Raw genomic sequence first — 13049 nt, 5'->3', positions numbered from 1 at the left:
ACAAGTTCTCTTACCTTCATACCCATTAAGCCAGCATGTCCTGGGCGGCCAGGAGGACAAGCACTGGGACACTGGAAAAGCATTCACATAGTTATTACCACATAGGCTGAATAAGATTGCCTGAGATTACTTAAAAAGAAATAAAAACATGGACAATAATCTTACCAACAGGTCGCCATCTTGCAGGCCAATCGTTCCCTAAATTAAATTAAATTCATCAAAGTCAGTAATACAGAAATAACCAGACATGACTCATTAGGCAACACAGTGATTAGACAAAACTACTATCTAAACCTGGAATCAGAAATACAATCAATCAAAGGATCTCTCACAGGAAAAGCATCTTAACTGTAGGATTTTATTATAGGACTGCAAGTCCCATCCTTTATCTTAGAGCAACTTTTCAAAAAATCCTAAAATATTTATCTTGCTTTTTAAACTGCCTCAAATATACTTTCTGTTAAATATAGAACAAACATGTCCAAATCCCATTAGTTTCCTACAGAAACCAAGGCAATTTCTATAACAAGAATAACTTAGCCAAAAGATGCACGTCTTTATAGAGAAAATTATTTTTACAGGGAAAACAATCTTCCCAAAAGTATTGGTAGATGACAGTTGCAATAAACTAGATATCAGTGTACAATGAGATGGATTCAGTGGGGGAAGGCCTTTTCTCATATTAAATCAAATACTTGATGGAAGCTAACAGGAGGTTTATGAGGCACAACAGGGAGAAAGATTATTTCACAGCAGCAGCTAGAGTCTGAAGCTCTGTGGGAGGGGGCACACTGTTTCAGAGAAAAGCACAGGAGAGTTTAAGGAATGAGCTCCCGAAAGAATGGTCTTATATGCACAAGGATTTTTAAAATGCCAGGAGTATTTGGGTCTGTAATGTTATCAACTGGAGTGGGACCGTGGCACTCCAGAAACCTAAAACAGACAGAACTTTAAGGAATAGAAGCACTATACGCCACTGTTGCAAACTAGTTTCTGCCTGTTTCCAAACAACTCTTCTCCAATTTACCATTCATGTTTTTTAAAATGCCGCTGCCAATTCTCTAGCAGCTTTCAAGAAAACAAGAAACATGGCATAAATAAAGCATATGTATTTTGGGTCTGTCCCTAAAGAGCTGGGGAGGAGGTTGCCAGCAGAGGAATAGTACAGCTTTTAAAAAGACAACAGCACAACACCTTTCCCAGTGGTTTGCATTTCCCAGCCCCCAGACTGTCTGCCAAACTCTCCATTTTATTTCTCTGGGCAGGTGAATTGCCACAAGATAAAGGCATAACACGCATCCCTCCTCCCAAGAGGCTGAAAAAAGATAGCTGTTCCCCTGGAGAGGCAAAGAGCCACTGTAAAGCTTTCTTTTATTCCTTGCAAGTAGCAGATCTGATTGCAAGAAATACATTAGAACTCAACCTACCTGGAAGTGTATATTTCTGTCTCACAAGCCAAATATTTTTTTTTTCTTCTCCTAACAAGAGAAAAGCTTGCCTCTGCTGAGGTAATACCAGTGAGGCCCAACAAAGTACATTTACAGTATTATGATTCACAGGGGAATTTAAAACCTGTGTATTTGCAGTTTACAGAAATGGGAAGGCATCATGAGAGAAGTTACAAAATTTGCATTTCAAACTGCCTTTTTATAACAAAAAAGAGTGGAAACTTGCTTTCTAACTGGAAGATCAAAATCTTTCTGATATCCTAAAATCAGTATTCAGCTGTAGAACTTGGGGAGAAGTTTTGTTCAAGCAGCAGCAACACAAATTCAGATGTAAGCACATATTAAACATATTCACTTACTGGAGGACCTGGAGGTCCTGGTAGACCTGGTGGCCCTCTTTTTCCTGGATCTCCCTTAAAAAGGGTAAAATAATTTAATTGATTGATAGTAATCATAACAAACAGCAGTCACAAAATCAGGGCATACAACAACAGTGAGAAATTAAGTAGCTACAGAAGGACAGATTTGACTTGCAGACAGATTAGTCTTGCATTTAAAAGTAGGTTTTATTAAACAAAATTTTAATGCTACTTCAGATTTCCAGTAGAAAATCATCAATTGGTTTCAGCTTCCATTTCAGTAAAGCGTGTTGTCAAAACAGGAGCGTGGTGAAACTGAGGGCACAGTTCAGCAGTAAGGTCAATAGATGGAGCCACACTTAAAGTGAGACAAGAGTTCACTGAGATGCAAATGAAAATCACCGTGTTTAAGCAGTTAAGGTTTACATTTCCTGTATTTCTGTCAGCTCTGCTTTTTGATTTCAACTTTCCTTGAATAAGAGAAGTAGAGTATTGGACACTCTGAAACATTTCATTATAATCTGACAGGTGGCCCTGACTTTGTGCTATTCATTGTTCCTATTTCTGATGAGCTTCAAACATAATCCCTCTTCTACCAGTGATCACTGCAAAAGAAAAATGCTCTGTTTGAAAATGCTGTGATAGCCCAAATAGTATTTAGATGGCTTTCTGATGAGCTTCAAACATAATCCCTCTTCTACCAGTGATCACTGTGCTACCAGTGATCAAATGCTGTGTTTGAAAATGCTGTGATAGCCCCAATAGTATTTAGATGGTCCATTTTTTCTTTAAGTACCTTCTAGCAATTGAATAAACCTGCATTTTCAGCAAACACAGTAGTACTTACAGGTGGACCAGCACGACCTACTTCCCCAGGAAGCCCTGCTGCACCAGCTGGACCCTGCAACAACCAAGGTAAATAGTATTTTTATACCATATAATACCTATGTAACAAACATCCAAGGACTGAGAAGATGTAATTCTCACAAACAACAAACCATGCCTTCAGACACCAATATTCTTGCCCCATATACCACAGACCTACACAACACTTCAGGCGTAGCTGAAGAAAACATACATAAGAGACATACAACATCTGGATTAAAACCATCTCTTTTTTCACTAAATTATTATTAATTACAGTAAAATAGCTTTATTAAATATTCAAACAGATTCATTGAACAGTATATTTATGAATTGTAAAATTGATACTTACAGGTGGCCCAAGAAGCCCCTTGCCCTGTGAAATATGAAAAAAAGAGATTAGAAATATGGGGAGGGTTGCAAACCTAGTAAAGCTGTTTTCCAATAATAGAGTATTTCAGATTTTAAAAAAAAGGCATAAAAAAAGCCCTCATTTGATTCTGTAAAATTGTTTTGAAAACTTGCTTAACTACTGTTAAAAATCAATTTTACTATTAGGTAATCAGTATCAGTAGAGAATATTAAATTACTGATTAACTTGCCTTGCAGTATCATTACACATATTTATAAACATATATACTCCCACAAGGGAATGAAGACATTAAAGGTTTTGTGTTTAGCTAATTATCAAGTACCATGATAAACATATCTATGCTATAATAATTTCCTTCTAAAGGTACATTTGAATTTATAATAAAAGTGAACTTTTTTCCCCACAGTGCTTCCCTGAGGCCTAAATCCATTAAACTTATGGGTTTTGGTAATGAGAAAGAACACCAAACTTCTCCTGTTTATATTTTCCGTCAGTGTTGTTCTGAATCATTTTAATGAGAAGTGCCCAAGATACAATTGTGTTTCTGCATATTTGGATGATATACTCCCTCTAAGAAAACAGATACCTCTGTCATGCATTACTAAAGCAAATGGAAAATTTTATGGAGAACAGTGTTGGTGATATACATCGAACATTAAAATGCAAAATCCCAAATATACTTAAATATTCAGGAGATTTGACATAATAAGGCACCTGGACTAAATGTGAGTAAAAAAGCCACAGAATATCAATCCAGGGTTGTATTCGTAAGCCTGTTTAGAAAAGTCAGTATAACATAGGGAAAATTTCAAGCACCCATCAGAATCATTCCATTTTAACCATTTAATACACAGCAGAAAGTAAGCTTGCTATTGCTTCACACTTCCTTGCTATCATTCATCATATTATATGTATCTATATTTGACTGTAGAAATCAAATTTTCACTGCATCACATATTCAATATTATAATATCCCCTGACTCTGAAAGAAGGAAACCACCTGCTTGTAGGTCTCACTGGAGTACCCTTTCCTAACACACCCCCTAACAGAGGTAGGGAAGGTCAATGATACCAAAAGAAGCAGCTACAGCTACTGTGCCCAGCCCACACAGTGGGCCAGAAGGCTGTCCCCCACTCTGAGCACCCCACTGAATCTCCTCACCTTCCTAAGACTGCAAAAAGCAGGGACTCTCCCCCAGCAATCAATGGGGAGACACACTGAGCTCACACAGCTACTCCACCCTTCTGGCCATGAACTCCCCACAAGCAGACCAAGCTGCAAAGCTGAGAGCAGCTCCAGGGCAATCAGTAAGGACACAAACAGAGCAGTTCAGCAGCTCCTGTCTCAACCAGCTGCCCATGTTCCTTCCTCTGTCTTTTCCCTAGAGGGAAAGCCTCTCCACACAGCCTGGGACTGCAGCCTGGCATGCCCAGGTGCTTGCTGTGTGCTCATCTGAGCCATGGAGCACATGGAGTGCACAGGCCTGGCCAGCAACCCAGAGTCCACAATATCCTGCCACAGAGGCTCCTACCCTGTAATCTGGTGAGCACCCCTGCCATCCACCTCAAAGAGCCCAGTGTTTGCAAGTGTACCCTATGCTGGACACTGTGTTTTAGTAGACCTTAAAATATTTTCAATTTCTCTGTCACTAAATACACATAGTTCTCCCCATATGCCACATCAAATAACAGCTCATAGAAAAGTTGGAGGGAGCTAAAAGAGAGAACGGACTGAAGAGTGCAAGACGTGCACTTAATGTAGCAGCCCCAGGTCCATCTACCAGGACAGGTCAGAGACATCGGCACATTTAAACTACTTGAATTAATCACAATAATTCTAAGAACTTTGTAAGCCTGTCATTTAAAAGATTATCTGCCAAAGAGATGAGACAAAGAGAATAAATTAAAACAAAATGATGAAGCAAGAAAAAATGTAAAAAAAAAAGGGGATGATAGCTGAAGATTGCCAGGGTACATTCTGGGGAATAAAAGGTGACAGAAGCAGAGAAGCAAATGATGTATATAAAACTTTATGTCCTTAATATTCATTCTTGAAGATACCCAGAAGTCCTAACTTGGCTGATAAATATCACTAGAGGAGCATGAAAAACAGTGATAATAATTTAAAACTAATTAGCATTGTACCCGAGGCTTCTGATATTCTGTTTGCACTGAGCATTTTAACAACTTAAGCACGATGTTTCGTGAAAAATGAAGTCTTTGGATAACTATCCAGGGACTACTCCACTTGCAAAAAGCCACTGACAGTACCCAAAGCAGTGCATAATTACACCTAAGCACTCAATTAATCATGTAGGCAGTATGCAGGTTCATAATTGTGTTCACTATGTTTCTGGTAAATGAGGTTTCATGAATCAAACCAAAGAAATGCAAAGGTTAAACAGCCCCATTACTTCACATTTGTAGTAAGAGGTTCTCCAAAAGTCTCTGAATCTGAACATTAAAACAATTGCACTCCAGCACTACCATTTCCACTTGGATTTTTTCTTTATTTTGTTTTTACGACAGGTGGGTTCTGTTTGGGTTCTACAGGGGGTCGTTTGTTTGTTTGTTTAGATAGCAGGGTTGTGGGGTTTGTTGTTGTTGGTTTGGTTTTTCGTTTTTTTGGATTTTGTTAGTAGGTATAATCTCACTAAATGTCAGATGACAAGTGCTGGCCATTTTGAGAATCTTCCAGTAGCTGCACAACTTCTTCAGTAGCATGCAGCCATTCATCAGAGGGAAAATGGCATTTGTACAGGCTTTCCCAGGAGATTTATTTTGAGCATTAATCTCTCTACGTGGACTCAGCATGTAGGGGTTAACAGCCATGGATCTACAAAATCAATCACTAGGCTTCTTCCTAACATGCGAGGTCCAAGGATAAATCTTAATGAGTATGAGGGTAATCACAGGAGTTAACTAAGTATGTCCATCTTTTAAATAAATTGAAATTCTCCTTTCCTCATTATAAATATTCCTGTGGATTCACCTGAAAATACAAGCTTCAGTTGCTTAACAAGCAGAGGCAGAATAACTCCAAAGGCAATCCCTACTGAGGTTCACTGAAGCGTTATCACCTTAGGATTGAAAGTCCCAGGGCAAACAAAATCACTCAGCTTTGAACAATGGCTCAAAATCTTATCAGATTTATTGCTTTTACAGTCTCAAAATATGGTGACAAAAGTCCTGCTGCTCTGAAAAGAAACAGCATTCTACCTTGACAAGTTGGTCCAGTTTCCTGCTTTCCCAAATTAATGTCTCTACCTCTGAATTGAGATTAACCCTCTTTATACAGGTTTTATGCACACACTTATTCTGGAAGGTCTTAAATTAATCATTCTTGCATAATTCTGTAAAAGGTGAGCTAAAATCATGTACATTTTTCCAAACTCAGTTTTTCTTTTGGTTGACAGGCTAAAATGTCACAGTACTTTAATGAAGTATTTCAGTAAATCAGTTTTATTTCCCCATTTTTCCTATCCTAGAATCACAGAATGGCTTGGTTTAGAAGGGAGATTAAAGATCACCTAGTTCAAATTGCCAGAGTAGGGACACTTTCCATTAGACCAGGGTGCTCCGAGCTCCGTACAACTTGGCCTTAAACACTTCCAAGGATGGGGCATCCAAAACTTCTCTGGGCAACTTGTTCCAGTGTCCCACCACCCTCACAGCAAAGAATTTCTTCCTAATATCCAATCTAAACCTACTCTCTTTCAGTTTGAAGCCATTTCCTCTTGTCCTGTCACCACATACCCTTGTAAAAAATCCCTCTCCAGCTCTCTCGTAGGGTCCCTTCAGGTACTGGAAGGCTGCAATTCGGTCACCCCCAAGCCATGTCTTTTCTAGGCTGAACAATCACAATTTTCTCAGCCTTTCCTCACAGGAATGATTTCCTCCAATCATTTTTTCCCATATCATCTGAGCAAACACACCCAACAGAGTTTAATTACCTCTTCTTTGCAACTAGATGTTGTAATACTCATTGCATATAACCCAGAAATTATTTCCCCATCTAGTTGACATAAAAAAAAAAACACAAAAAAACCCCACCAAAAAACCACCAAAAAAACAAAAACCACAAAAAAAACCCCACCAAAAAACCACCAAAACAAAAAAGAGAAAACCACCTCAAGCCTCTCACAGAAAAATGTGGGGGTTTCAGTCTACCTAGGACCTACCTCAGTTCTGCCATTTTCTGTGACTAAATTCAACTCAAATATTGAGCCTGTAGACCAGCCAGCCATTATATTACCTATTTTCCAAATCTTCAGGTAAGAATGAGCATCCATTAAAGTGTCCATAAAGTGATTTATCTTGAGTTTGAACATGTCTATAATGTCACACCTTCAAGAATAACTTTACTTTCTCTCTGGCCAGCCATCAAAATAATTGTTAAATAAAAATTTAATGAGAGATAGAAGGAAAAGGTCAAAAATACCAATACACAAGGAGTGTTATATTGGAATATCATACCTCTTCTATTTAATTTAAATAATTTCTCCAAGCTGAATCTAATTTTTAATTAAATTTTAATTATATACAGTCTTATTATAATTTATTATAGTCATCTTGTTCCATTACTCATCTTTCTTCAGGTTTTTTCCTAAGCTAAATTCCTACATGCCAAGCACTTCTTCTACCAGCAAAACTCCTAAAATTTATAATTATTTTTAGCCCCTAAAAATAGATGTTAGATCCATCTGAATGCTAACTGGAACAGTACTCTTTGCATGTCTTTTCTCATATTTTGGCCTGTTTTCGCACAGAACTGCAAAACAGCACAAGGAGTCTCACAGAATTTACACTTCAGTGATGCCATTTAAACACATGGCTAGGAGTTGAAAACAGGAATAGCTGTAGATTCCCATATGCAAATGAAACAGGGCTCTCTCATCACCACAGCATTTTCACAAAGAGATGGAAAAGAATGGTAGAAGTCCAAAACTTGGGACTCCATCACACATGCACCTTTCTTTTCTACAGCATACAAACCAAACATAACCTTTCAGTAACATTTGCACACTTTGATAAAAAGACAAAACTGTTCCTCAAAGTCCTACTTTTGTAACTTATGAGTTCTTTGAAACCTCAGAAGTAGTTTTGACCTTTTCTTCACTACATTTAATTGTAAGAAGCCTTCATAATAATACTTAAGATGCAAAAATCCTCTTTGTATACGAAGTGCATTACTTACTGGAAGTCCGCGAGCACCTGGCAGTCCTGGCTCCCCCTTTAAAAAATCAAAAATTACTTTTTAAGAGGCATTAGCAGCAAGTTTGTTAAACAATATACAGGAAAAGGTTCTCTTGCCTTTTGGAGGGTACCATTTAGTGGACATAGTCTGCAAGTATTAGTCACTTCATTAATGCTATGCTGGTTTCAGTAAGACTTGATAGAAAGCAAAGACTTTCTCAGTATTAAAAAGATACATTCTCTGGCCTTTTATTCCCTCACCCCCCAAAAACTCAAGCATGCATTTTACACAGACTTCTGATTTATATTTCATTTGTTTAACTGATGATGAAGTCAGGTTTCACTGTTCTGGTTCCCAATTGTGCATATTACGATAGCACAATTGTAATGCAAGATGGAAAGGGTCTCAACTTTACTGAAGATGCTCAACAACATCAACAATGCAATGCCAGCCACCATTCATTACTGCTGACTAGGGGAATGGAACCTTCTTTGTGCTGTGTGAAAATGGCCCAGTAAATGTGTATTCTATAGGTATGTTAGGATTGTAAGAAAAGATTGCAGCATCTTTTCAGTCACATAGAGACAAACAAAAATGCTGCTTTAAAAAAGTCCATCATTTCATGCATAATTTTGTTCCTACCTTCTGTCCTTTTGGTCCTGGGGCTCCACGAGAGCCATCAGGTCCTGTGAATCCCTTTGGAAGTAAATTGTACAATGTTAATGCAAGGGCTATGTGTTTTTCTTAATCGCAACAGAAAACATAATGCAACATAGAAAAATGAGACCATTAAATGACATTAGTAACTGCAGGAGCCTTGCAATCCAAATATTTATTTACATGTACAGATAGCACTGTACAAGTTTAAAGTGCTAGCTTCTTGTGACAAACATGCCTGTGATATGTATCTTCAAGAATTACTCAGTTAAATCATAATTAAATAAAAGCATAATAATGATCTCATATTATTTCCTCTTAATTGGAGACCGATGAAATTATTTCATGGCTAAGGTTAAAAACAAAAACTGTCAGTGTTGTCCATTTCAAATAAAAGTTTAATTGACAGCAACAACACAAAACAAAACAAAACCCCAGAAAGCTGCCAGGCTGGATTTAAATTTACTCTTTTAACTTGTCCATCTGGCTAAAATGAAAACCTAACCATGATATTATAACCAGGAATTCATTTGGAGTTCTTCTTTTTCCTGTTGTTTCGAATTCTATAGTCAGCTTACATGGCTTAGAAATTTTCAGATAACCAGAAGAGCTTTTCTTATACATTTATCTATTACTTTCATTTTTTTGGTACACTTCCACTTTTTTTGGTGCACTTCCAGCAATTCAGTGTTCACACAATTGTTCCGACTACTTGATTTTGAAAGCTTACATGATCATTATAAGCAATTACTGTACAGTACCTTTTTACAGTCTATTAAACCCGACACTGAAATAATTTTTGAAATAAAATGAGAGCTAAAAAGTCAGAACTGCCTCACCAATTAAACACAGAAGGTATTATAAATCTAAAATACCAATTAAAGGTTGATTACACAGTGGAAGTACAGTAAGGTCTCCTTTTTTTTCTTCAAGTGAAAAAAAAGGTTCAATATTTCAAAAGACTGTACTCTAGTACTAAATTTTCACTCATCCACTAAGATGAGGGAATATACAAGTGTGAACAGATACCAAAAGCTGAGCTGACTTTAGCGTGTTCTGTTTCACATGATTGTGTTCCCATTAATTTTGGCAAGGAAAATAAAACCATGCCTTAAGTGAAAACTGTAAGAGGCAATGACTTTTAAAGATCTGCTTATAGGGTTTTGACATGTACAAATGGGTTGTGGGCCTGTATTTTTTTAGGAAGATGTGAATTGGTACGAAATGTCACTCACAAAGCCCATTTCCTCTTACAGATAAGGGATTTGAACGGTTTAATTAAAGACTCTTCCAGCTCCATGTCTACTAAGTCTCTTCCCAAAAGCAAACTAAATATTAACCTCTAACAGCACTGCAACCTTAAATAGATACTAGGCTTTTTGATTTATATAATTTGCAATACTCTCTAACACACTGGTTTATGGTATATAATCTTTATTTATGATATTTTAAATTTTTAAAGTTTTAAAAGCTTTTGTAAATTAAACATAAGCTTGCCTACCTCCTGGCATAACATCTAAGTACTAATGCAACAATCTTGTTTCATAACAAGAAGTGCTTTTTAACAGCGCTCTCAAGAGAGAAAAATATAAAGTTTCAAAAAAATGTTTGAAGGCATTTTTATAGCCACAAATTTATTCAGGAGGTATGACTTAACAGGCCATCAACACTAGATGACGTTAAAACTTCAGTCTTCTCTATCATTTTCCACAGGATGGGAAGATGCATCAGCAGACCTTCCTCATGCCCTCGCTGACCTGCCCTTTGACCAGAGGTGGCTTCCAGAGGCCACAGCAGGAGCTGTCCCTGAGACCACTGCCCAGTGCCCTCTCCAGGGCAGCACCAACAGCCCCCGTGCTTTATTTATTCATTTATTTATTCTTGAAGAAAACAAACAAACAAATATGGAAATTCTAGAAAATCAAGTGTACTCACATCAGCTCCTGGCTCTCCAGGCAACCCAGGGGATCCTGGTTTGCCTGCATCCCCATCTGGACCCTTCAGGATTTAAATGGACAGTTAAGCATGTTTCACAGAGAGAAGCAGAAACAAAACTTAAAATCTCTTCTCTAGCAGAAGCAAATGAAAAGTAGCTGCAATCACTTACCGGTGAACCAGGGGGGCCCTTTGGGCCTCTCTCCCCCTACCAAGATATGAAAAGGAAGGTATGAGTCACAAATGCAATAACCTTTTACTGTCCTTCATGAAAATCACTGATTTACAGATTACCATAAATAATCCTGAACTGACTCTTATTGTAGAAAATAAATATTAAATCCACGTCATTTCTATTACAGACTAACAGAAATCATCAGAGAAACTTCTGACAGGAATCAAGACAACACATGTAGTAGCTCCTATCAGGAATAATGCCACAAATCCTTATGATAATTTAGTATGAGCGGGCATCACTATGTAATCCCTTTTGAGATTAGATTTACAAAACCCTTACACCCCATTAATGGCAGATAATCACAGCATATGATGCTGATTACCCAAAATAAATAATCCTGAGTTTTCGATACCAAAGATAATCTGCAAATCTGCTTCCTGCACTCACTCCAGCCCACTACAGAGCATGATACCCATTAATTCCTTCATGTGTCTGCAGCCAAATTCAAAGTCCTGAAGATCAAAGGCTGACAGACAACGCAGATACAGTTCAGAGCATTTCCTATTTCCTAGGCAGGGCATGGGAAACACTTACATCAATGCCATCAATACCGGGAACTCCTGGTGGCCCTGGTGGACCAGGGGGACCTGGTGGGCCAGGGGGGCCTCTCTGACAAGGAGTAAAAAAAAGGAGCAATTAGAGCCTGGCAAGCCATGGAGCTATTCTGGGGAAACCAGCACAGTTAGAAGCTATGGGTTAGTCAGGAGATCACAGCTGTGACAAGGACCTGCATGCTCACCCCATGTATATCACAGGCCCTCTGTCCTATTTTGACTGTCTCCATGAGGACTGGCAACCCTCACCAAAGGAATGGGGAGGGTGTTAAACCCCCCTCCCTGGGCCCAGCCACTCTCCTGTGCCCACAATGCTGCCAGGGCCAGGTGGGCTCCACTCCTCACCCAGCAGGACCTGAATGCCCCATGACAATGACAGGGTGGCAGAAATAAATCTTTGAAATAAATCAGTTCGATCTTTGTGTATCGAACACCGAAATTCACTGCACTAATTACTCTTTCTTTCAACACAAAGAAGATAGTTTTCCTAAGAACTCATACTAGCAACGAAAATGTAAAACACCCCTGCTTCACTGACAGGCTCAGCAGTTTCCTGGTTCCTGGGGATTACACTAACATCCACAGAGGCACTTTGTCAAAGCGCCGGGCTCCCGGGGGGAGGCAGCAGGCGCCGCCAGCCTGTGGAAACTCGGGGAAAGGCAGTCCCAGGTCTCCGTGCCTATAATGGGGGGCTCTGTTCTCCTTGGAGCGAGCTCTGCCCGCGGCCCCACAACGGGGCTCTGTGAGCAGGAGGCTGCTCCGGGCCCTGAGCCTGCTCCCTCGGTCTGCAGCTCTGGACACATTTCCTCCGCACACCAGAGTTCCCAGAAATGTTCGCTCCAGCGCCGCCGGTGTCACCTGCCCCGTGCTGGCCAGGCGGGCGCCCCGGCGGCACCCTGCCCTGCGCTCAGCTCGCCTCTGCTGGAGCACCCGCAGCTGCCGGGGGACACGGGACAAACACCCCCGGGGGACAGCGCCCGGCACGGCAGAGCAGCCTTCGGTGCCTCCCTCTGCACCGCCACACCGAGCTCCGCCCGCTCCCTCGCGCTTACCTCGATTCCCGTCTGGGTTACCTGCGAGGGAGAAAAAAAACAAAAAACAACAAAGCAGAGCCAAAGTCAGAACAAACTTACTTGAGCCAGGCCGAGGCAAAGCGCCTGCAGGAGCAGCCCCAGGGGCAGGAGGCGCCGGGCCATGGATGGAGGGAGCAGCCGGCGGCTGCCGGGGCGGGCGGAAGGTGAGCGCGGCCGGAGCCCCTCCCGGCTGCGGCCCGGCCCTGGGCAGGGTCGCGGGGATTGGAGGAGGGCTGGCGGCCGGGCAGGCGAGGACGGAGCCTTAACCCTTTGCCCTGCTGCTGCCGGGTCGGACACCGGCCCCGCGGCCTGGCCCGCCAGGCTCCCGGCGCGGCGGCGGTGCCGGGGCCG

At 40.4% G+C, this 13049-nt stretch overlaps 1 protein-coding gene across 1 annotated transcript in view; it reads right to left on the bottom strand.

Moving 5' to 3' along the window:
* The window catches only part of COL9A1 (collagen type IX alpha 1 chain), a 62459-nt gene that overhangs the window by 34442 nt on the left and 14968 nt on the right, over positions 1 to 13049 (bottom strand). The window contains exons 7-17 of the mRNA XM_039728355.1: positions 12678 to 12698; positions 11606 to 11680; positions 11006 to 11041; positions 10834 to 10896; positions 8884 to 8937; positions 8242 to 8277; positions 3024 to 3047; positions 2655 to 2708; positions 1808 to 1861; positions 166 to 198; positions 15 to 71 (exon numbers count right to left, since the gene is read on the bottom strand). Of these exons, the coding sequence (XP_039584289.1) occupies positions 15 to 71; positions 166 to 198; positions 1808 to 1861; positions 2655 to 2708; positions 3024 to 3047; positions 8242 to 8277; positions 8884 to 8937; positions 10834 to 10896; positions 11006 to 11041; positions 11606 to 11680; positions 12678 to 12698 (507 nt within the window). The remainder of the gene's footprint in view (positions 1 to 14; positions 72 to 165; positions 199 to 1807; positions 1862 to 2654; positions 2709 to 3023; positions 3048 to 8241; positions 8278 to 8883; positions 8938 to 10833; positions 10897 to 11005; positions 11042 to 11605; positions 11681 to 12677; positions 12699 to 13049) is intronic.

Source organism: Passer montanus, unplaced genomic scaffold (assembly GCF_014805655.1).
Source record: "Passer montanus isolate IOZ18808 unplaced genomic scaffold, ASM1480565v1 scaffold11, whole genome shotgun sequence".
NCBI lineage: Eukaryota > Metazoa > Chordata > Aves > Passeriformes > Passeridae > Passer > Passer montanus.
Note: the sequence above shows the minus strand (reverse complement) of the source record. Positions and strands in the feature narration are given on the sequence as shown.